At 40.4% G+C, this 21,901-nt stretch overlaps 1 protein-coding gene across 1 annotated transcript in view; it reads left to right on the top strand.

Annotated features, from left to right (window-relative positions):
* INTS2 (integrator complex subunit 2) overlaps positions 1-21,901 on the top strand; it is a 78,644-nt gene that overhangs the window by 3,339 nt on the left and 53,404 nt on the right. Inside the window, exons 3-11 of the mRNA XM_040336929.1 lie at positions 410-548; positions 3,385-3,487; positions 4,903-5,016; positions 8,313-8,443; positions 9,625-9,798; positions 11,045-11,265; positions 11,697-11,822; positions 12,924-12,995; positions 19,927-20,041. Coding sequence (XP_040192863.1) covers positions 410-548; positions 3,385-3,487; positions 4,903-5,016; positions 8,313-8,443; positions 9,625-9,798; positions 11,045-11,265; positions 11,697-11,822; positions 12,924-12,995; positions 19,927-20,041 — 1,195 coding nt within the window. The remainder of the gene's footprint in view (positions 1-409; positions 549-3,384; positions 3,488-4,902; positions 5,017-8,312; positions 8,444-9,624; positions 9,799-11,044; positions 11,266-11,696; positions 11,823-12,923; positions 12,996-19,926; positions 20,042-21,901) is intronic.

The raw sequence follows: 21,901 nt of genomic DNA, 5'->3' as shown, positions 1-21,901 counted from the left end.
CCAGGCAGGTAGTGTCACTGGTGACCCAAGTGCTGCTAGGTGGAAGTGCTAACCACCTAGTCACCCACTTTGTGCTTTAATTTTATGCCTGTGTATGTAAATACATGGCAAACACCTGTGGGCATATTGATAAAGCAGTCAATCTGACATTCAGAGATCACTACAGTTGAGTCTTACTGCTGCATGTCTGTGCTTTCAATGCTAATAATGCATACACTGTCAGTGAATGTTTGGTGACATTTCCATTTACTGTTTTATTATTATGCCCCTTGTTGAGTACATCTCGAACACTGTATAAAAATCTGTTCCGCTCTTTGTGTTTATTTTATTCTGATGTACTGTACAGCTTCACAGCCTGATAACATTTAGTGCAGTTTGTTCATTGCAAGTGTTTCTTGTCTTGGTCTAGACACAAGCTTGGGGGAAGTACTGGAGAAAGTATTTTGGTGTCTCAGCTCCAACATGGCCTTACACTGGAGTTTGAGCACAGTGACTCTCCTCGCCGGTTGCGTCTAGTGCTTAGTGAGTTGTTGGCAATAATAAATAAGGTATGACGTTTCCATTATCTTTGTTAAATTTTAATAAAAAATTACCCCTTTTTCTTCTCTTTTTTTTATTATTTATTTTGTTAAAATATATATCATGATTGTTCTACTGTGTATTTTCAGTGAAGTATGCTTTCTAGGAGACACCTGGTTAGCTATAGGATTTAATGGCTGTACTGTTTTTCCTTCTTTGCCTAGAGCCCATAACAGCTTTAGCTGTATTGAATGGCTCAGCCTAATTGAAAGGGTACTTGCTCTAATTCTCTTTTCTTGGCTGTCTCAGATGGTAGCTTAAAGTGATACTAAGTCCCCTTTCTCACTGGGGCGGTGAGGTGCGGGTTAATGTCTGGCAAAACCCTCTCAAACCAAGGTTTTAGAGGGAGAGGGAACTGCAAATAGGGGACTTGCTACATGCGGTGGTCGGATTCCCTCGGGGAGCGATCCGGGACGACGGCGCAGCTATGCGTTTATAGCCGCTCCGTCGCGATCGCTCCCCGGAGCTGAAGAACGGGGAGAGCCGTATGTAAACACAGCTTCCCCGTGCTTCACTATGGCGCTGCATCGATCGAGTCATCCCTTTTATAGGGAGACTCAATCGATGACGTCAGTCCTACAGCCACACCCCCCTACAGTTGTAAACACACACTAGGTGAACACTAAATCCTACAGCGCCCCCTGTGGTTAACTCCCAAACTGCAACTGTCATTTTCACAATAAACAATGCAATTTAAATGCATTTTTTGCTGTGAAAATGACAGTGGTCCCAAAAATGTGTCAAAATTGTCCGAAGTGTCCCCCATAATGTCGCAGTCACGAAAAAAATCGCTTATCGCTGCCATTAGTAGTAAAAAAAAAAAAAATTATTAAAAATGCAATAAAACTATCCCATATTTTGTAAACGCTATAAATTTTGCGCAAACCAATCGATAAACGTTTATTGCGAATTTTTTTTCTTTTTTTTCTTTTTTTTTACCAAAAATAGGTAGAAGAATACGTATCGGCCTAAACTGAGGAAAAAAAATGTTTTATATATGTTTTTGGGGGATATTTATTATAGCAAAAAGTAAAAAATATTGCATTTTTTTTCAAAATTGTCGCTCTATTTTTGTTTATAGCGCAAAAAATAAAAACCGCAGAGGTGATCAAATACCACCAAAAGAAAGCTCTATTTGTGGGGAAAAAAGGACGCCAATTTTGTTTGGGAGCCACGTCGCACGACCGTGCAATTGTCTGTTAAAGCGACGCAGTGCCGAATTGTAAAAACCCCTTGGGTCATGTAGCAGCATATTGGTCCGGTCCTTAAGTGGTTAAAGTGGAGGTCCACCCTACTTACCAGAAATTCCGGTTGCTATGCGGATATTCCTAATCTGCCTCTTCCTAGTCCACGGCAGGTCTTCATCCTCGCGTTGTCTTCTGATCAATGGGGTGCGCTGCCTCCTGGGAACTGTGTGTATCCCAGAGAGCAGCCGCCCATTCACAAAGCGCCGCGAGACTTGCACATGCGCAGTAGGAAACGGCCAGTGAAGCCACAAGGCTCCACTGCCTGTTACCCTTAGTGAGGATGGCGGTGCCGGGACCTGCCACGCGATAGAGGGATCGGCTTCGGGGGGCCGACATTACGGGCGCCTAGGACAAGTAAGTGTATTTATTCAAAGTCAGCAGCTACAGTGATTGTAGCTGCTGACTTGAAAAAAATCACGGGTGGAACCCCGCTTTAAGGTTAAAAATGTCTCAGCGGTTTTTTCGCCCCCTCACTTCCTTTTTATACTTGCCTGTGTCTGAATCAATAACTGTGTCTGTCTACAGCAGTGCTGCACTCTCTCCTTACAGGCTCGGAGACAGCAGCAGGACCCATTGGCTTTGAATAAGACAAGTTGATGCCTATACCTGTAGTGAGATGTTTTATGGCAAGCGCTTTAGCGTCCCAACTAAAATAGATCATATATTTTAAGAAACTGGAAGTGAGGAGATCTTGAACTGTTCAGACACTCTCTACCTGCAGGGTTTGAACTCGGACCTAGATATTTTATTTCTGTGAAACATTTTGTGAATATATGCAAAGAATGCAATGCAAGACGTTTTGCCATCTCTCCTAGACGCCTTTCCTCCTGGCAACAGTATTTTGATAAAAAAATGCTTCATTCTCATAAACGCATGTAAAGCATTTAGGCGCATTAACTGGTTTGGGTTAATTTATTTCATTGTCTAGAAGAAGAATTATTTATGCTGGGCATCGAAATGAATAAACATTTAAGCGCTAAATGCGCCTAGCTTTAACACGTTTAAACACGTTGAGGGGCATTAGGTGTTTTTTTTTTGGGCCAAAATACTGCGCTTCTGCTTTTAAAGTGGTTCTAAAGATTAGAAATGTTTTACTTCTTTTTTTTTTTTATTCCAATGGTTTTGTACAGAGCAATACTCTGCTTTTAAAAGCCTATGTGTGTATGTACACAGGGGCATTTAGAGGCAGGAAAAAAAAAACACCAACGCCACTTATGGCCACGTTAAAAAGTCTAGTGTGCATGACGCCTAAAGATTTTGGTCATTTTTTATTTTATGCTTGGTATACTTATACCTGATAATTATGATTATATTCTGTTTGCATGAATAGGTTTGCTAAATTGTTACTTGATGTGTTTATGCCTGAAGAAGCACTCGCTTAATCCCATAATTGTTGCATTTTGTGAAATTCAACAACGTTATTTGAATAAAAAGCCATGAGTGCTGGTACTCTTGGACATGTTCTCTCTACTTGAGTGATTTACCTTTTACAGCTAAAATAAATCTATCAATCTATAATAATTATTTATTTTTTAAAATTGTTTTTTTTTTTTTATAGGTAGCAGATTCCAATGGTGAATATTTCTTTAAATCATCTGAACTGTTTGAAAGTCCTGTGCACATGGAGGAAGCAGCAGATGTTATCTGTATTTTACAGGCAGGTATGTAAAACCCATTTGTGAGTGAACCCATGAGTGCTTGAACCTAACCAGGTACCTAACCAGTGTGAGCTTCAACATCCAAAAAGCTTCTTTGCCATTGCATTTTATTTAGATATTTCCCTTTAGCATGTTGGGGGGAACACCAGACAAACTGTTTAATGCACAGTTAAAATACATACACAAGTATTTTACTCCCCAGAGGCTTTGTAATTCTCTTCTGCTAGTCTGATTTCCACACCTCTGCTACACTGCATAGCCAAGAAGCTGAATCCACTATTTGACAGTTCAGCTCTACAGCTTCAAGTGACCTCTGCTTAACTGCCTGCTGCACAATCGCATACATGTACCTCATTGTATTCAAGTGGTTTAGACCAGGGCCATGATTGCAGCGGTCAGCCATAACCCCCCAGGATTAAAAATTTCAGCCGGCGATTCCCTAACTTGTAAAAGTGATCCAAGTGGCTGATTTTCGCACCACACATGTGGGGTATTGCTGTGAACACTAGAGCAATAATTGTAGCTCTAAAACGCCTTTGTATCGCTAAACTGGTAACCTGTAAAAAAAATAAAAAATTGTCGCCTATGGAGATTTTTAGATATCGTAGTTTATTGCCATTCCACGAGTGCACACAATTTTAAAGCGTAACACGTTGGAAATCTAGTTACTCATCATTTATATTTTATTGCATTAAAAGTGTATTTAAAAAAAAAAATTGCATTTGAAAATCCCGCTGTAAATACTGTGTGACAAAAAAAAATGCAACGACCACCATTTTATTCTCTATAACCTCTGCTAAATATACAGTGTTTGGGGTTCTAAGTAATTTTGTCGCAAAAAATACAGATTGTTACATTTTAAACGAAACGTGTCAGTAAAGGCCTTCAAGTGGTTAGAGATTGGATATTGAATCAACATTATGATGATTTAAATTCTTGGAGGCAGAGAGGTGATTTGGACTGTTGTATCAGACAACAGGGATGCCACATGCCTGCTTTTGTTTGTAATACTGACTGCATAGAAAGGCTGTGGTTCATCCTTATGGATCCCAGTCCCTGAAGACCCCTTCGGGTATATATTTTTATAAATAAAGTGCAGTGCTCTAACACATACCCTTTGGTATTTGTTTAAATTGCATATAAGGTAAATCCCAATGTCCAGGAAAGATATTCAAAAATTCTGTGTCAGTGTATATTCTGTGCTTCAGTGCATCCAAAGGTGACAAAAACCTCCACTTAATGACCCGCTCCACCCAAAACTGTCATTTCACTAATGTGTTCTGCACTGTGAATTCCACAATCCTAGTACACAGGTCCTAATAGTTTACAGGTAGGTCAAAATTCTTACTTTTTATTTATGTATTTTTATTCTTTTGCATTATTGGAAATCTAAACCGCTCAGTTTTGCCTTGTTACAGAATTGCACAATCTGTTGCCAATTACTGAAATGGCTGAAGCTTTACTGCATGTTCGCAATGGTGCCTGGTTCTTGTGTCTGCTGGTGGCTAATGTTCCTGACAGTTTTAATGAAGGTGAGCAATATTTATATTGACGATTCTTAGCCAGATCTACAGTGCCTTTGAAAAAGTATTCATCCCCTTGAAATTTTCCACATTTTACCATGTTACAACCACAAACGTAAAAGTATTTTATTGGGATTTCATGTGATAGACCAACACAAAGTGACACATAATTGTGAAGTGGAAGGAAAATTATAAATGTTTTTAAATTTATTTGTAAAAAAAAAAAAAAATATATCTGAAATGTGTGGCATTTTGTATTCAGCCCCCTTTACTGTGATACCCCTAACTAAAATCTAGTGCTACCAATTGCCTTCAGAAGTCACCTAATTAGTAAATGGAGTCCACCTGTGTGTAGTTTAATCTCAGTATAAATACAGCTGTTCTGTGAAGCTCTCAGAGGTTTGTTAGAGAACTTTAGTGAACAAACGGCATCATGAAGGCCAAGGAACACACCAGACAGGTCAGGGATAAAGTTGTTGAGACGTTTAATGTAGGGTTAGGTTATAAAAAAATATCCCAAGCTTTGAACATCTCACAGAGCACTCTTCAAGTGGGAGAATCTGTCCACAAATCTGGCCTTTATGGAAGAGTGTCAAGAAGTAAGCCATTGTTGAAAGAAAGCCATAAGAAGTCCTGTTGTAGTTTATGAGAAGACATGTGGGGGACAAGGCAAACATTTGGAAGAAGGTACTCGGCTCAGATAAGACCAAAATTGATCTTTTTGGCCTAAAAGCAAAATGCTATGTGTGGCAGAAAACTAACACTGCACATCACCCTGAACACACCATTTCCACCGTCAAAAATGGTGGTGGCAGCATCATGTTGTGGGGATGCGTTTCTTCAGCAGGGACAGGGAAGATGGTCAGAGTTTTTGGGTAGAGTCAAATACAGGGCAATCTTGGAAGAAAACCTGTTCGAGTCTGCAAAAGACTTGAGACTGGGGTGGAGGTTCACCTTCCAGCAGGACAACAACCCTAAACATACAGCCAGAGCTACAATGGAATGGTTTAGATTGAAGCATATTCATGTGTTAGAATGGCCCAGTCAAAGTACAGACCTAGATCAAATTGAGAATCTGTGGCAAGACTTGAAATTTGCTCTTCACAAATGCTCTCCATCCAATCTGACAGAGCTTGAGCTATTTTACAAAGAAGAATGGGCAAAAATGTCACTCTATAGCTGTGCAAAGCAGGTAGAGACATACCCAAAAAGTCTTGCAGCTGTAATTGCAGCAAAAGGTTGGATTGCAAAGTATTGACTCAGGGGTCTGAATAGAAATGCATGCCACACTTTCACATATTTATTTGTAAAAAAAAATGAAAACCATTTATCATTTTCCTTCCACTTCACAATTGTGTGCCACTTTGTGTTGGTCTATCACATAAAATTCCAATTAAATATTACGTTTTTGGTTGTGACATGACAAAATGTGGAAAATTTCAAGGGGTATGAATACTTTTTTAAGGCACCGTGTATAAATAATGTAATTATTATTTATATCCTTTAATCGTGAAACTGTCTAAATCCATGTTTGAGAGATTTGGGCTACTTTTAAAAAATTATTTTGTTTTTCTGGCATTAGAAATATTTGCAACAGTAGAAGCCTTATAGGTCTGCCCTCAAAATATGTTGTACACCTAGAAGTATTTCTTGGGTTTGAGAGGTTTACTTGCCAGACAGCTTGGCCACTCTTAACCTGAAATATTAGCGGACTCCTATCTGGCAGGGAAAAACAGTATTGTACATAATAATTTTTCAGGTTTAGCAAGGGATTTGTTTTCTTTTAACCACTTCAGCCCCAGACCATTTTGCTGGCCAAAGACCAGAGCACTTTTTGCAATTCGGCACTGCAACGCTTTAACTGACAATTGCGCGGCCGTGCGACGTGGCTCTTTTTATTTTTTTTTATTTTTTTTACAAATATAGCTTTCTTTTGGTGGTATTTGATCACCTCTGCAGTTTTTATTTTTTGTGCTATAAACAAATATAGAGCGACAATTTAAAAAAAAATGCAATATTTTTTTTGCTATAATAAATATCCCCAAAAAATCTATTATAAAAAAAAAAATAAAGATTTTTTTTTCCAACAGTTTAGGCCGATACGTATTCTACATATTTTTGGTAAAAAATCGCAATAAGTGCTTGATTGGTTTGCGCAAAAGTTATAGCATCTACAAAATAGGGGATAGGTTTATGGAATTTTTATTAATATATATTTTTTTATACTGTTTATGGCGGCGATCAGCGATTTTGATTTTTATCGTGACTGCGACATTATGGCGGATACATCGGACACTTTTTGACACGTTTTTGGGACCATTCACATTTATTCAGCGATCAAAATGGACTTATTACTATGTAAATGTGACTGGTAGTGAAGGGGTTAACCAGTAGGGGGCAGGGAAGGGGTTAAAGCGGGGGTTCCAACCACATTTAGCATTTTTTAAATGTATGTCCTTTCATCATGTGTTTTTATCATATAAATCCGGTCACTTACTATTTTACAATCCGCCGCCGATCCGCATAGATATTCAAAAAAGATAGTTTTATAAACTGTGTCCACACCGTTGTCAATTTTGCTTGTGGGCATTGTGAAGCCCACAATCACTTACTTCCTGGAAGTCTTGGATGGGGAGTGATAATTGGGGAGCTCACTGCAGGCAGATTTTGTGGGACTGCATAGCAACAGGCATTTCCAGATGAGTAAAAAACATTTTTTTTATTTTTTAGGTCTAATGAGCACAATAATGGAAAAAAAAATTTTCGGATGGAAACTCCACTTTAAGTGTGTCCTAGGAAGTGATTCTGTTAGGGGGCGTGGCTACGAGTGACATGTCACTGATCGCTGCTCCCGATGAGAGAGAGAGCAGACGATCAGTGACGGTGTCACTAGGCAGAGCGGGGAGATGCTGGTTTACACTTGCCTTTCCCAGTTTTGCAGCTCTGTGACCCGATCACGGGACACCGGTGAACATAGAGTCCGCGGGCACGGTCACGGAGCTCGTGGCAGGGGCGCAGCCGCACGGTGGGAATTTCAAAGTGACGTATTACGTTATTTTGCCCAGCCGTGCCATTCTGCCAGTCGGGAACCGGTTGCAAGACATTCACTTCCCTACCTGCTATCTAAAAATATAATTTAGCCAGAATTAATTTCTCGTTGAGGTATTTATCAGAATAATGGTCATCTGTATGTTCTATTCCCTTGTTGCAAAAATATTATTTAATCAAATATTACATTTGCATGTGTGGAGACCTTTTATTCCTGTTAAACCACAACATATTTACATTGCAGTTTTATTTTGTAGTTTGCAGGAGTTTGATAAAGAATGGAGAGCGCCAGGATGAGGAGAGCACTGGAGGGAGACGAAGAACTGAAGCTCTGCGTCAGCTGTGCAAAATGAATCCATCACAAGCCCTCAAAGTGCGAGGCATGGTGGTAAGAACCTGTTGTATGTAGACTGTGAGCAATTTGGTTACTAGCAGTGATGATATCGGTACTATTAAGCTATGTTCATTACTTAACCACTTCAGCCCCAGAAGATTTGGCTACTTAATGAGAAGGCCATTTTTATGATACGGCACTGCGTCGCTTTAACTGACAATTACACGGCCATGCGACAGGCTGTACCCAAACAAAATTGATGTCCATTTTTTCCCCCCACAAATAGAGCTTTCTTTTGGTGGTATTTGATCATCTATGCAGTTTTAATTTTTTGTGCTATTAAAAAAGAGCGACAATTAAAAAAAAAACACTATTTTGTACTTTTGGCTATAATGTTCCCAATTTATTATAATTTTTTTTTTTTTTGAGTTTAGGCCGATATGAATTCTACATATTTTTGGTAATAAAAATCGCAATAAGCGTATATTGATTGGTTTGCGCAAAAGTTATAGCGTTTTTTTAATTAGTAATGGCGGTGAGCTGCAATTTTATTTTTTATTTTTATCGGGACTGCGACATTATGGCGGACACTTTTGACACATTTTTGGGACCATTGGCATTTATACAGTGATCAGTGGTATAAAAATGCACTGATTACTGTGTAAATGTCATTGGCAGGGAAGGGGTTAATACTAGGGAGCGATCAAGCTGTTAACTGTGTTCACTATTGTGTGTTCTAACTGTAGGGGGAGGGAACTGACTATAGAAGATGACAGATTGTGGTTCCTAGCTATTAGGAACTTACGATTTGCCTCTCCTCTTGTTCTTCCTCTCGTGAACGCGATCGCTCGTGGCCGGCGGTCATCGCGACTGCCGGTCAGAAGCATTGCCACCCCCGCAGTGCAGCGGGCGCCTGCTATCCCGCTTATAGGAGCCGGCGTACAGCTACGACTGCTTTTGGGATCGTGCCGACCTGCCACAGTATAATGACGGTGGCTATTCAGTAAGAGGTTAAAGGAGAATCATATACTGTACATATTAACCATGTAAAGCAGGGATATGCAATTAGCGGTCCTCCAGCTGTTGCAGAACTACAAGTCCCATGAGGCATAGCAAGACTCTGACAGTCACAAGCATGATGGGACTTGTAGTTTTGCAACAGCTGGAGGTCCGCTATTTGCATATCCCTGATGTAAAGGAAAACAGTTGATGCATAGTTCCAATATTTTTGACAGGTAGAAGAATGTCACCTTCCAGGACTTGGTGTCGCTTTGACATTGGACCACACCAAAAACGAGGCAGGTGATGATGGTGTAAGCAACATGGTATGTTTTGTGAGCGGACTTCTACTTGGAACCAATGCAAAAGTTCGTACTTGGTTTGGAACGTTTATTCGCAATGGTCAACTGGTAAGAATCCTGTTCTGTCTGTTAATATTTTGAGAATTTGCCCAAAACAAGCTGTTCCCAAACCACATAGCTTAGGAAAGAAACTAAGGCCAGCCATACACGACTGAACCGGCTGAGATTCGAACCATGCATGGGCATGCTAAATGTACCAAGTTGATTGACCGACCTGGGTACAATTAGCCTGCCTGATTCACTTGCAATTTATAGCTAGCGGCTGCTATATTTGATGGCAATAACCACTGTCTTCTCCTGGCGGGGACGGCTGCCACCGCCCCCCTGCCGGGTGCAGACAATTAGGATTCCCCTGTCAGCACTTTCTGCGTTAATGAGGGAGTTGTAACCCGTGGTTGCAGGAAAGAAATGTGCACCATGTATGGCAGGCCTTAAAGGGTCACTAAAGGAATTTTTTTTTTTTTAGCTAAATAGCTTCCTTTACCTTACTGCAGTACTGGTTTCATGTCCTTATTGTTCGTTTTTGCTTTGAAGTGGCTGTAATTCTGCTCTGATCTCCACACTTCCTGGTTGTCTTTTTCCTTACAACCATGGTACTGGGAGCTTTTCACTGTAGGTCTAAGCTGTCATTACTGTGTGTCTAAAACTTAACAGAACCAATCAGATTCATTTTAAAAACAAAATACTGCCCTGGATTTGTTTGTTTTTGTTCTGTGTGTCGCTCTAGTTCACAGGAACATGAAAACAGTTTAAAAGTGAAACTAACCTACAGGCACATTATATGATTGATTTTTGTATCTATTTGTAATCATTTTTAAAAGGAATCGGTTAACTTTTATGTCTCTATACCCTGTAAACAGTCATTTCAGCAAAAAAAATGTTTTCCTTTAGTGACCCTTTAAGATCTACATCTATTAAATAATTGATTATTTATCAGTTGTAATGAAAGGGATTTCCTTTATTTGGCAGAGAAAAAAGAAAATAAGCAATCACAAGAAAATGGTTCCTTTCAGTTTTTTTAGGTAAACACAGGCAGCCAGCAGCTAAATAGATTAGCCCTAATTGTACACACATTGCAACCTTATTATAGAATCTATAACTCTTTTTAAATGTAACTTTTAGGTTTACTAACTGCTATATAGTACAATTGCTTAGCTAAATAGTCTGTGCAATTTACTGCCTATTCACTCGGGTAGATCCTCAGACTGCACAGTTTTTACACAAAATAAGAATTTACGATTTGTTTATAATATATGTTTGCAAGATTGAATGTATTTTGCCTTCCTATTTTCAGAGAAGAAGAGAAAATAGCAGCTCGGTGCTTTGGCAAATGAGAAAACAGCTGCTCTCTGAGTTGAAAAGCATTCTCCCAGCTGAGAATAAACCACAGATGCCACAAGAGGGAGATCCTGAGCGTGCAGCTTCTCTATACTGTGGACTCAAAGAGGAGCATGTGGTGAAAGCCAGTTCCCTGCTTCGACTGTACTGTGCATTGATGGGAATTGCTGGCCTTAAGTGCGTAGACTATTCCTTTCTCTTCCTTTCCTTTAATTGTTTTTTTTATAGCTTATTTCTAATCTTTATCTTATCACCCAACTCTGTGTTTATGTGAAGAATACTGAGGGACGGCCATGCTGCATACATGGTTGTTGACTGTAGCTAATAACATCCATCTATGCTCTAACATACAATTTTAGACTTTAGTTTATAGCTTTATCTATTATGTTACTTAATTTACTAAAGCTGCAGCGAAAGCTATACTTGCTGACATGAATAAAATAGTAAAGAAAGGACAGCAATCCTAAAAGTGGTGTATACATCTCGCGTGATTTATTCAGTAGATTTTGAGGAAAAGATAAATAAAATGTTTGCCTTGTGTTCTTTTAACCACGCTCAGACAGCCAGTATGTTAGTGGTAATTTGTAACTTTTGTATTATGCATACAGGCCAACAGATGAAGAGTCTGAACAAGTACTTCAGCTGATGACTAGTCGGCCACCTGCAACTCCTGGTGGGGTTCGCTTTGTCTCCCTTTCTTTCTGTATGTTGCTGGCATTTTCCACGTTGGTCAGGTGAGCTGTATGTAACTTCAATTAAAGTGAAACTATAATGGTTTTATGTCAGTTTTTTTACCCTACGTACATTTTGCTTTACAATTTACCTTTTTTATTTATATAAAGTCTAGATTTCACGAATAAACTTTGAATACAGGCTGCACCCATGAACGTAGTAGCATTTCCTTTTTAAACTCTTTCTGTAATTGAAAAATGTCTTTAGCGAGCCATACAGAGCAGGAGAAGAAAGGGGGGGTTGAGAAATTGCTCCTCTGACTCATTCAGCTTACTGTGTAATGTAAGCTTTAGTTATTGAGCTCTGTACAACATTAGACATGAGCAACTAGCCGGGCCTTAAGAGTTACTCCGCCCCTAAACACGCCCTTGAAATTTATCTCATGAAATTACACTGTTAAATGTTCAGAATTGACTTACAAAAATAAATATTAACAACTTCTTTAACAATATTAACATAAAAAAATGTAAACAACGCCTACCTCCAACGCCTCCGCCAGTCCTCCAATGCCCCCCCCTCTCCATCACACCTGTGCCTCCAGTCCCATCTACCCCTAACACATCTCTACCTATAATTCCTTATCCCAGTATGTCTCTACTCCTAACCTGTGCTTTTAATGACCCCCTAGCACACCTTGTCTTCCAACCTCCCCTCTCCAGCCCACATATGCCTCCAATTCCAACCCCCCCCTCCCCCAATATGTCATATTTATTCCTCCAATTCCATCCCCCCTCCCCCCAATCTTTTATACCTATACCTCCAGTCCCACCCCCTTTCTACCTAATTCCCCCCCAAATCTATGCAATGCTCACTGTAGCATGCAATCTGTTCTTCCCAGCAGGTCCAACTGGGTCTGGGATTCTCAAGAGGCAAATACTGAGTGTGTATTGCCATCTCAGCCTCTGTATCAGGGTCTGTGAAGAGTCATTAGGCTTGGGTCTGCAGCTTTCTCTCTGTGTTGCTGGGTACCGTGAAGTGCAGAGCTTACCTAAATTGCATCAGATATTGGTGGCTTTGTGCATGCACCATGTGTCCACATTTTTTTTATGTTTTAGTTTTTTTTATGATGATACAATGAAACTTTCCAATTACTTTTTTTACAGCACCCCAGAACAGGAGCAATTGATGCTGATGTGGCTAAGCTGGATGATTAAAGAGGAGGCTTATTTTGAAAGGTAGTTTGATTGTTTATTTATTTGTACATTTTCTGTAAAGAGAGAAACTGGTAAAAATAAATATAGCATTTTATTGTTATGGAACATGAATGCAGAATGTATAATCAATGAAATGGTGTTCTAAAGGCAGGTAATATTTTCATGTTCTCATCCATTGAGTGATGCAGGAACTCTTAGATTGTTAAGTAATACTGCCACCTACAGGAAAATGAACACTGGCACCAAAAGAAGTCAGTACAGGATACATTTGCTGCAACCATATGCCTGTTTTTTGCTGGTGTCTTTAAAAGAGTGGACATTGTTTTTTCCTGTTTTATTTGGAAGATGCCTGTACTAATTACAGCTGCTGGTTGATTTATGTTGCATAAGCTAAATCGTGGAAAGTGCTCCAGTCCGCCAACGAGTGCAGGTAAATTCATGCTGAGTAAGTTAAATGCTGGAATTCTCTCCAGTCAACAAACAGGTGCAGGTGTTCCATATTTTATACTGGTGTTCCCTGTGGCAGCCCTAAATTTCTGGAATTTTGTTCTCCTCAGTTGGATACTGAAGAAACGTTTGTGGTGCTTGCTACAGAAGCATCTGTAATGAATGAATGAATGAATGAATGAATGAAAAACTTATATAGCGCGGCACATGCGAACTGAATCGCCTCTGGGCGCTTGATGTTTCGTGTCTCATGACATCAAAAGAGCAGAGTTTTAATCCGTCTTCTGAAAGTCAGGTGGTTTTCCTCCAACCGAATGCTGGTTGGTAAAGCGTTCCATAGTCTCGGACCTTGAAAAGCAAACCTTCTTTCTCCTTTGGACTTGTATTTGGTTTTTGGCACCTTGACCAGATTTTGGTCAGTGGATCGCAGAACGCGGTTAGAATTGTGAGGTTCTATCTTGTCGCAAAGATATTGCGGAGCCTTCCCATGGATGCACTTATGTGTCAGGCAGAGTGCTTTAAATACAATTCTGTCTTTTACTGGCAACCAGTGAAGGGTTCTCAGCGAAGGTGAGATTGATTCCCATGTCCTTTTCCCAGTCACCAGTCTGGCGGCCGTATTCTGTACGACTTGCAGACGAGCGATTTGGTACTTTGGGAGTCAGAGGTAAAGGGCATTTGCATAGTCCAGTCTGGAATTCACGATTGTTCCCACCACGACTGCTACGTCTTCTTTGGGGATAAATGGAATAAGTCTGCGTAGTAGGCGCAACAAATGGTGCGATCCGCTGACTACTGACCCTATTTGTGCGTCCATTGTCATGAAGGTGTCAAAAATGACTCCTAGACTTTTGACTTTGGAGCTGGGGGTGATGATTTGTCCCAGAATGGGCGGCGGTGTCCAGGTTGTTGCCAGTTGACTCTTTCGGCTGGCGTGAAACATAAGAAGTTCTGTTTTGGAACTGTTGAGTTTAAGATAACTCTTAGTCATCCAGTTTTCTATCGAAGAGAGACATTTCTCTAAACTGAGATGATGATCCTTTTTGTGGCATATGCGAAAATACAGTTGCGTATCGTCTGCATAAGAGTGATAAAGTAGTTCTTGGCTACTGATAATATCAAAGAGAGGGCGAAGATAGATGTTGAACAGCACCGGAGACAGGGGGGATCCTTGGGGGACTCCACATGGCACCGTGCGTTTTTCCGACGTGAAAGATCCCAGTTTCACTGTTTGTGATCGGTTTTCAAGAAAGGAGGAAAACCATGGTAAATCACCTTCTGCGATTCTGGCTACCTCGGCTAGTCGCATCAGTAACATTTTGTGGTCTACTGTGTCAAAGGCTGCGCTTAGGTCCAGCAGAACCAGGAGAACAGGATTCTCCCTCGTCTGCGGCCTCGAGGGCATCGTCCCATATTTTGAGTAAGGCCGTTTCTGTCCCGTGTCCGGGACGGAAACCTGATTGAAATGGATCGAGTAGATTGTGGGTATCCAGATGCTGTTGCAGCTGTTGTACCACTATTTTCTCCATTATCTTGGAGAGAATATTTAGGCCTGTTATGGGGCGGCGGTGAGTTGGGTCCTTGGGATCCAAGTTAGGTTTTTTCAAGATGGGCTGGATTGTGCCCTCTTTCAGCAGGGATGGCACTATGCCTTCCTTAAATGACTGATTTATAAGCTGTGTGATGGGAGGCGCCAGAATGTCGGCGCATTCCTTCAGCAGCTTGGTGGGAATGATGTCATTGGGTGCTGTGCTGTTCCGCAACGCACCAATGATATTTTTGGTGGTATCGATGGAGATCGGTTCCAGAGTGAACTTAGTTGATTGTAGAAGGTTTCTGTTGGTGTTTTGTAGTTGATTGAAGAGGGGGCTGAGGGGGGTATTATTTTGCAGAATACTTAAACGGATTCTTTCGATTTTGTCGATGAAGAAATCCGATAGTTCATTACAGAACTCTTGGGTGTCTGAATTGGGGACTTCAAGACATCCCGGATTCATGGTCTGGGTGACCATCTTGAATAGTTCTCGGGGGCGGTTCATGGCGCTGTTAATCGTCATAGAAAAATGATGTTTCTTGGCTTTGAAGATTTCTTTATGATATTGTGTTGTTATTGCCTAATGGACTGACTATTATGCAGTATTGGCAAAAATTTTATTCGGTGCACCTCTAGCAGACATAATACAGGAGACAGTCAGAGATGCAGCTTCACCAGTGCCCATCAAGGGTTAGGACCTGCAGAGGTCACATGATGTTGAATGCGCTATGTCTTTTAATATCTAGTGGCAATCCAGCTCTATGGCGCCAAACGCAGATAAATACTAAAAAAAGCTAATAAAAGCTCAAAAACGTGCCTTGCCAGCGTTTTTTTAGCGTTTTTGATCCATTGAAAAAAGTAAAAAAAAATAAATAAAACGTTGAAAAACGCTATTGCAAATACATTTAAAAACATTGAAAGACTCCCTGCAAAGCTACTGGCTTTTTGTAACATGATTTGCCATAGAGCTGGATTACCACTAAATATTTAAGATATCGTGCATTCAGCATCATCATGTGAACTCTGCAGGTCCTAACCCTTGTTAGGTTTTCACTTCTGTATCTGGCAAACAAAAGTGGGGTCACATTGCATATGCCAGAGCACCGCAGGAATGCTTTGATGGTGTGCTTTAGCTGGGGACCACCTCTGACCCGTGGATCATTACCAGATGTTTTACCCCCTTCTCTGATACATTTAACACAGACATGCTGGATACCTCTGGATCAGGTCAGTATCCTCTGTGGATCCGTTATTTGATTTAGATTCTCTATACCCTTTCTGATAGAAAGCTTATTCAGATTGCTTTTCATGGCAGTAATTCCCTGTAGAGAGTTGAGTCCCTGGAGGCCTGCATTGTCCCTTATGGGAGAAGATAAGACCTGTTTAACCCTCTGGGAAAAGCTCTCATGGGTTCTCACTGGCTTGAAACATCAGCACAAGTGATGCAAACGAGCACTCTCCTTCCCCTCCCTTTTCTCCCCTTCCATGGGTGAAAGAGGCATCGGAGGCACATCCTCAAGCTGAGGAGGAGGAAGCTGTCGAGGATCCTATGCAGAGTCTTCAATCGCACAAGGAGGAATTTGGATTTGGGTCCTGGTGGCTGCCATGAAACCGCAAATCTTTCCTGGTGCACCCTCATAAATCACAAGATATCTTGCACGTGTAAACGCTTTCTCCTGATGAGTGACATCAAGTGACGAAACAAGTTGAGCTAACAGATGTGTTCAAATCGCATACTACATTCTACCACGTAATTGTGGATTCTGTTTATGTATTATGTACTTTACTATATTCCAATGTTTGTGTGCTATTAAATTTTGAGCTTTTCTATATGTATCATGTGCTATCCATTTTTTGGAATTTTTATGAATTATGAACTGCTGTATGACATAGTTTTTCATTCAATATCTTGCTCTATACAGGTATTTAATTATGTGTAGCATATACATTTTCTATCAAATATGAATTATGAGACAAATGGCCTACTCTTTTACATACATTATAGATATGGTAATTATAATGCCACACAACACATGACCCTCCGCTTACTTCATTTAAAGTCCCGCTTCCTTGTTCTCTTTTGAATACTTCCTGCTCTCAAGAAGTCATGTGATTTCATGATGTAATGTGTAAGGGCACAGCCAGGGATGTCATTGCACAGTCCAGGCATCGGCCAGGCACCAGGACAGAGCGGTAATGTCCATTTTTCTAACCACATAGATTACCCACGAGACTGTGGGTAAAAACATACTCTTGCCCTTAAGAGAAGAAGGTGAAGGTGACTGGTCAGAAACCAGTGACTCGTTTTGAATCCATGAAAAGTTCCTTTCATAAGCATCACACCTTAGAAATCAAGCAAAAGCCTACTCGTTTCTTCGATTCCAAGTGGAGTGCCTGAGGTATTGGAAAGTCTCTCAATTCGGGTCTGCATGAAGGCTTTGGAGAGGATACTAGCCACCATTGAGGCCATCCCTTGTGCCCAGTTGCACTCCAGAGCTCCTCAGCTTAATATCCTGTTGGTATGAGACAAACGTCAGGAGTCCTTGGATCTACCAATACTTCTCACTGCTAAGACTCGGTCAGCTCTTAAATGATTGATAGCTACACAAACATTGGATGAAAGGAAATCCTTCCTTACTATATTGGAAAGTCTTGATGATCGATGCCAGCCTGTTGAGCTGGAGAGGTGTTTTAGAGAACAACTTTGTAGTGGACGTGGCCAATTAATGTCCTGGAACTTTGGGCAATTTGGCTGCTCTACTTCCAGGTTTATGTCCAGTCTTCTTCTATCAGAGACTGGTAAACTTTCACTTCTTGATTTAGACCTATGTATCTCACCCTGTTCATTCCCCTGTGACTCCATGGGATCTGAATTCTGGTTCTGTCTGTGCTATGAAGATCACCATGTGAACCTTACCAGAGACCTTTATCTCTCTACTCTCACCCACAGGGTAATTTTTCTTATACCCATAACCTCTGTAAATGTGTCTGAACTGGCAGCCTTATCCTGCAAGAAACTCTTCTTGTTTTCCATAGGTACAAGATGGTGTTGAGGCCCATTCTTATCTAAGGTACAGTGAGAGGAAAAACGTATTTGATCCCCTGCTGATTTTGTATGTTTTGCCCACTGACAAAGAAGTGGTCAGTCCTATAATTTTAATGGTAGGTTTATTTTAACAGTGAGAGATAGAATAACAAAATCAGGGAAAAACACATTTAAAAAAAGTTTAAAAAAATTGATTTTCATTTTAATGAGTGAAAGAAATATTTCTCCCCTTCGCAAAACATGACTTGGTACTTAATGGCAAAACCTTTGTTGGCAATCGGAGGTCAGTCTCTTGTAGTTGGCCACCAGGTTTGCATACATCATGATCTCAGGAGGGATTTTGTCCCACTCCTCTTTGCAGATCCTATTCAAGTCAGTAAGGTTTAGAGGATGATGTTTGGTAACTCGAACCTTCGGCTCCCTCCTATTTTCTATGGGATTAAGGTCTGGAGACTGTCTAAACTACTCCAGGACCTTAATGTGCTTCTTCTTGAGCCACTCCCTTTTTGCCTTGGCCAAGTGTTTTGGGTCATTTTCATGCTGGAATACCCATCCATGACCAAATTTCAATGCCATGACTGAGAGAAGGTTCTCACCCAAGATTTGATGGTCCATCGTCCCCTTGATGTGGTGAAGTTGCTCTGTCACCTTGTCAGAAAAACGCCCCCAAAGCATAATGTTTCCACCTCCATGCTTGACATTGGGGATGGCGTTTCTGGGGTCATAGGCAGCATTTCTCCTCCTCCTCCCTCTTCCCTCCTCCCTCCTCCTTCTCCTCACATGACGAGTTGAGTTGATGCTACAGACCTCGATTTAGGTCTCATCTGACCACAGCACTTTCACTGAGTTCTCCTCTGAATCATTCAGATGGGCCTGTACATGTGTTTTCTTGAGCAGGGGGACCTTGCGGGCACTGCAGGATTTCAGTCCTCCATGGCGTAGTGTGTTACCAATTGTTTTCTTGTTGACCTATGGTCCCCGATGCTTTAAGATCATTGAGAAGATTCTCCCGTTTAGTTCAGGGCTGATTCCTCACTGTTCTCATGATCGTTGAAACTCCACGAGGAGTAGATTGAGGGAGATTGTCAGTTATTTTGTGTTTCTGACATTTGTGAATAATCACACCAACTGTTGTCACACTCTCGCCAACTGCTTAGCGATGGTCTTGTAGCCCTTTCCAGCCTTGTGTAGGTCTACAATCTTGTCCCTGACATCCTTGGACAGCTCTTTGGTCTTGGCCATGGTGAAGAGATTGGAATCTGATTGTTTGCTTCTGTGGACAAGTGTCTTTTATACAGGTAACAAGCTTGAGATTAGAAACGCCCCTGGGAGTCGGAAATCCTGCTGATTGATTGTACCTCAATGAACAAATTATAAAATACGATTTTTGTACTCCGTGTAAAATCCTTTTCTTGGCGTTCATTGAGGGAAACCGTTTCTTCCCTTCCTAAGTAGCTTTTGCTACAAAACTGTATCCTGTACTGGGCACTGGCTTTTGTTGCCTGTGTCCATTTCTCCTGTAGGCAACAGTGTAACCTAGCAGTTTAAAAATTCCCGTGTCCCTCAATGGACTCTGAGAAAAACATTTTGCAATGAGTACAAAAATGTATTTTCACTCTTACGTTTTTATCCTTTGGATCCTTTTATGCACTAAACTAAGATAACATGACCAGTCTCTGTTGTAAATGGAGCACTGAATTATTTGCATACCTTTTTTAGGTTTGCAATACTGTTACTGGTAATGAAGTTGTAATGCTCAAAAACGAAAAGCCAATGTTGAGGGATACGTGTTATTTGACCTGAAACTATCGGCAAACAATGTGCCAGAAGAAGCAAGGAGATGGGAATTCTGGGAAATACAGTTTAAAAGATAATACTGTAAGTATTGGAGTGGTGAACTAATGGTGTGTTTCTACTTTTTATAGCACTGCTGGTGTATCGGCCTCATTTGGTGAAATGCTGTTGTTGGTTGCCATGTATTTCCATAGCAACCAGTTAAGTGCCATCATTGATTTGGTTTGCTCTACTTTGGGAATGAAGGTGAGAAAATTGTCTAATTGTTGAAATTATAACTGTGATTTTCTACTTTCAAAATATTATATTAGTTTCCTTTAATTTCCTATTGTTAAGATCGAGAATAGAAAATCTATAAAAACAATTTTTCTTTGGGTAATATAATTTATAAATTCATTTTTATATTACGATTTGCAGTATTCTATTTACCTAGCAGGTAGGCCTGTAGTTTCAATTTTACAGAACTGTGTTAATCTTGGCTATACTGAAATCTGTGGATTACTGTAATCAGTGAGGTTTACTTAATAAAGAAAGTGAGGCTATTCACATAGCAAAGTTAATGTTTGCTTTGCAAATTTAAAGTTTAATGAAAAACTAAAGTTGTTTGCACACAATATCCAATCACATGGGAAGAAAATTAAGACAAAACATAAAAAAAAAAAAAAATCCTGATTTTCTATTTTTTTTTGCACAAGATTTGATATCACACATGAACACAGTCTAACCTTATTAAAGTGGAAGTAAACCGCAGTGGGTGGAAAAATCCCCTGCAAGGCTAAGACATAATGTGCTAGTCTGCATTTAGAACAAAGCTTTTCAGTTCCGCGCTGTCACCAGATGAGCAAGTTTGGGGTGGAGAAACTTGACTGGCCTGCACAGTCCTGATCTCAACTTGATAGAACGCATTTGGGATGAATTGGAGCGGAAACTGCGAGCCAGGCCTTCTCGTTCATACCGGTGCCTGACCTCACAAATGCGCTTCTGGAAGAATGGTCAAACATTTCCATAGACACACTCCTAAACCTTGTGGACAGCCTTCCCAGAGGAGTTGAAGCTGTTATAGCTGCAAAGGGTGGGCCAACGCAATATTGAACCCTACGTACTAAGACTGGGATGCCATTAAAGTTCATTTTGTGTGTAAAGGCAGGCGTCCCAATACTTTTGGTAATGTAGTGTATGTAAGGACTGGTAAGCTGCCATATATTAGAGTTTGTATTTGGGTATTGTTTAATAACATTGTAGTTTACTAACATTGTGTAGTAAAGTAGTGATATGGAGCAACCTGTAGCAGCTAGACTGAAACCTACTCCTTACCTCCTGTAATGCTCCTTACCTCCTGTAAGTCCAGGTTTGCCAAACTGAGGCTGTGCAGATTGTACAGTGACTACTGTGAAGCCAAATTGTGTTTTCCAACTCTGCTCCACTTGCACAAATCTGGAAAACATGATAAATAATGTTTTGTGGTTTAGGAAATATCTGTATATTCAATGGTCTCCATATAGCCTTATCATGGTGCATCTTCAACAGTTAGTTAGTAAATGAATGTTTGTACATATATGTATGTGTGTATATATATATATATATATATATATATATATATATATGTGTGTGTGTGTGTGTGTGTGTGTGTGTGTGTGTGTGTGTATATATGTGTGTGTGTGTATATATGTGTGTGTGTGTGTGTATATGTGTATATATATATATATATATATATATATATATATATATATATATATATATATATATATATATATATATAAATAAATAAATTATACATTTTTAGTATGTATTAGGGGTGCAACGGATCCTCATTGATCCGTACGGATCAACACCTTCAGGTCAGCGCACATGCAATCCGTGGGCCTCCCGGTGTGGCAATGGCCATAAGAAAGGCCGCAGCTTCGGCCTAGCTCCCGGAGCGGCAGCCATCTTGCTCCACGCGGCGGCCGCTGTCTTGTCACATCGTCGCCACTGCCTTGCTACACCCCACGCTCCTGAACAGTAGTGATAGAGTGAGAAGGGGCAAGCAGACATCTTGTTACACCCACCGGAGTTTTAGATTTCACAATTATTTTTTAACACAAAACTGAGCTTATATGCCAAGTA

Source organism: Rana temporaria, chromosome 2 (assembly GCF_905171775.1).
Source record: "Rana temporaria chromosome 2, aRanTem1.1, whole genome shotgun sequence".
NCBI classification, from domain to species: Eukaryota; Metazoa; Chordata; class Amphibia; order Anura; family Ranidae; genus Rana; species Rana temporaria.
This window is presented reverse-complemented; position numbering and strand designations above follow the sequence as displayed.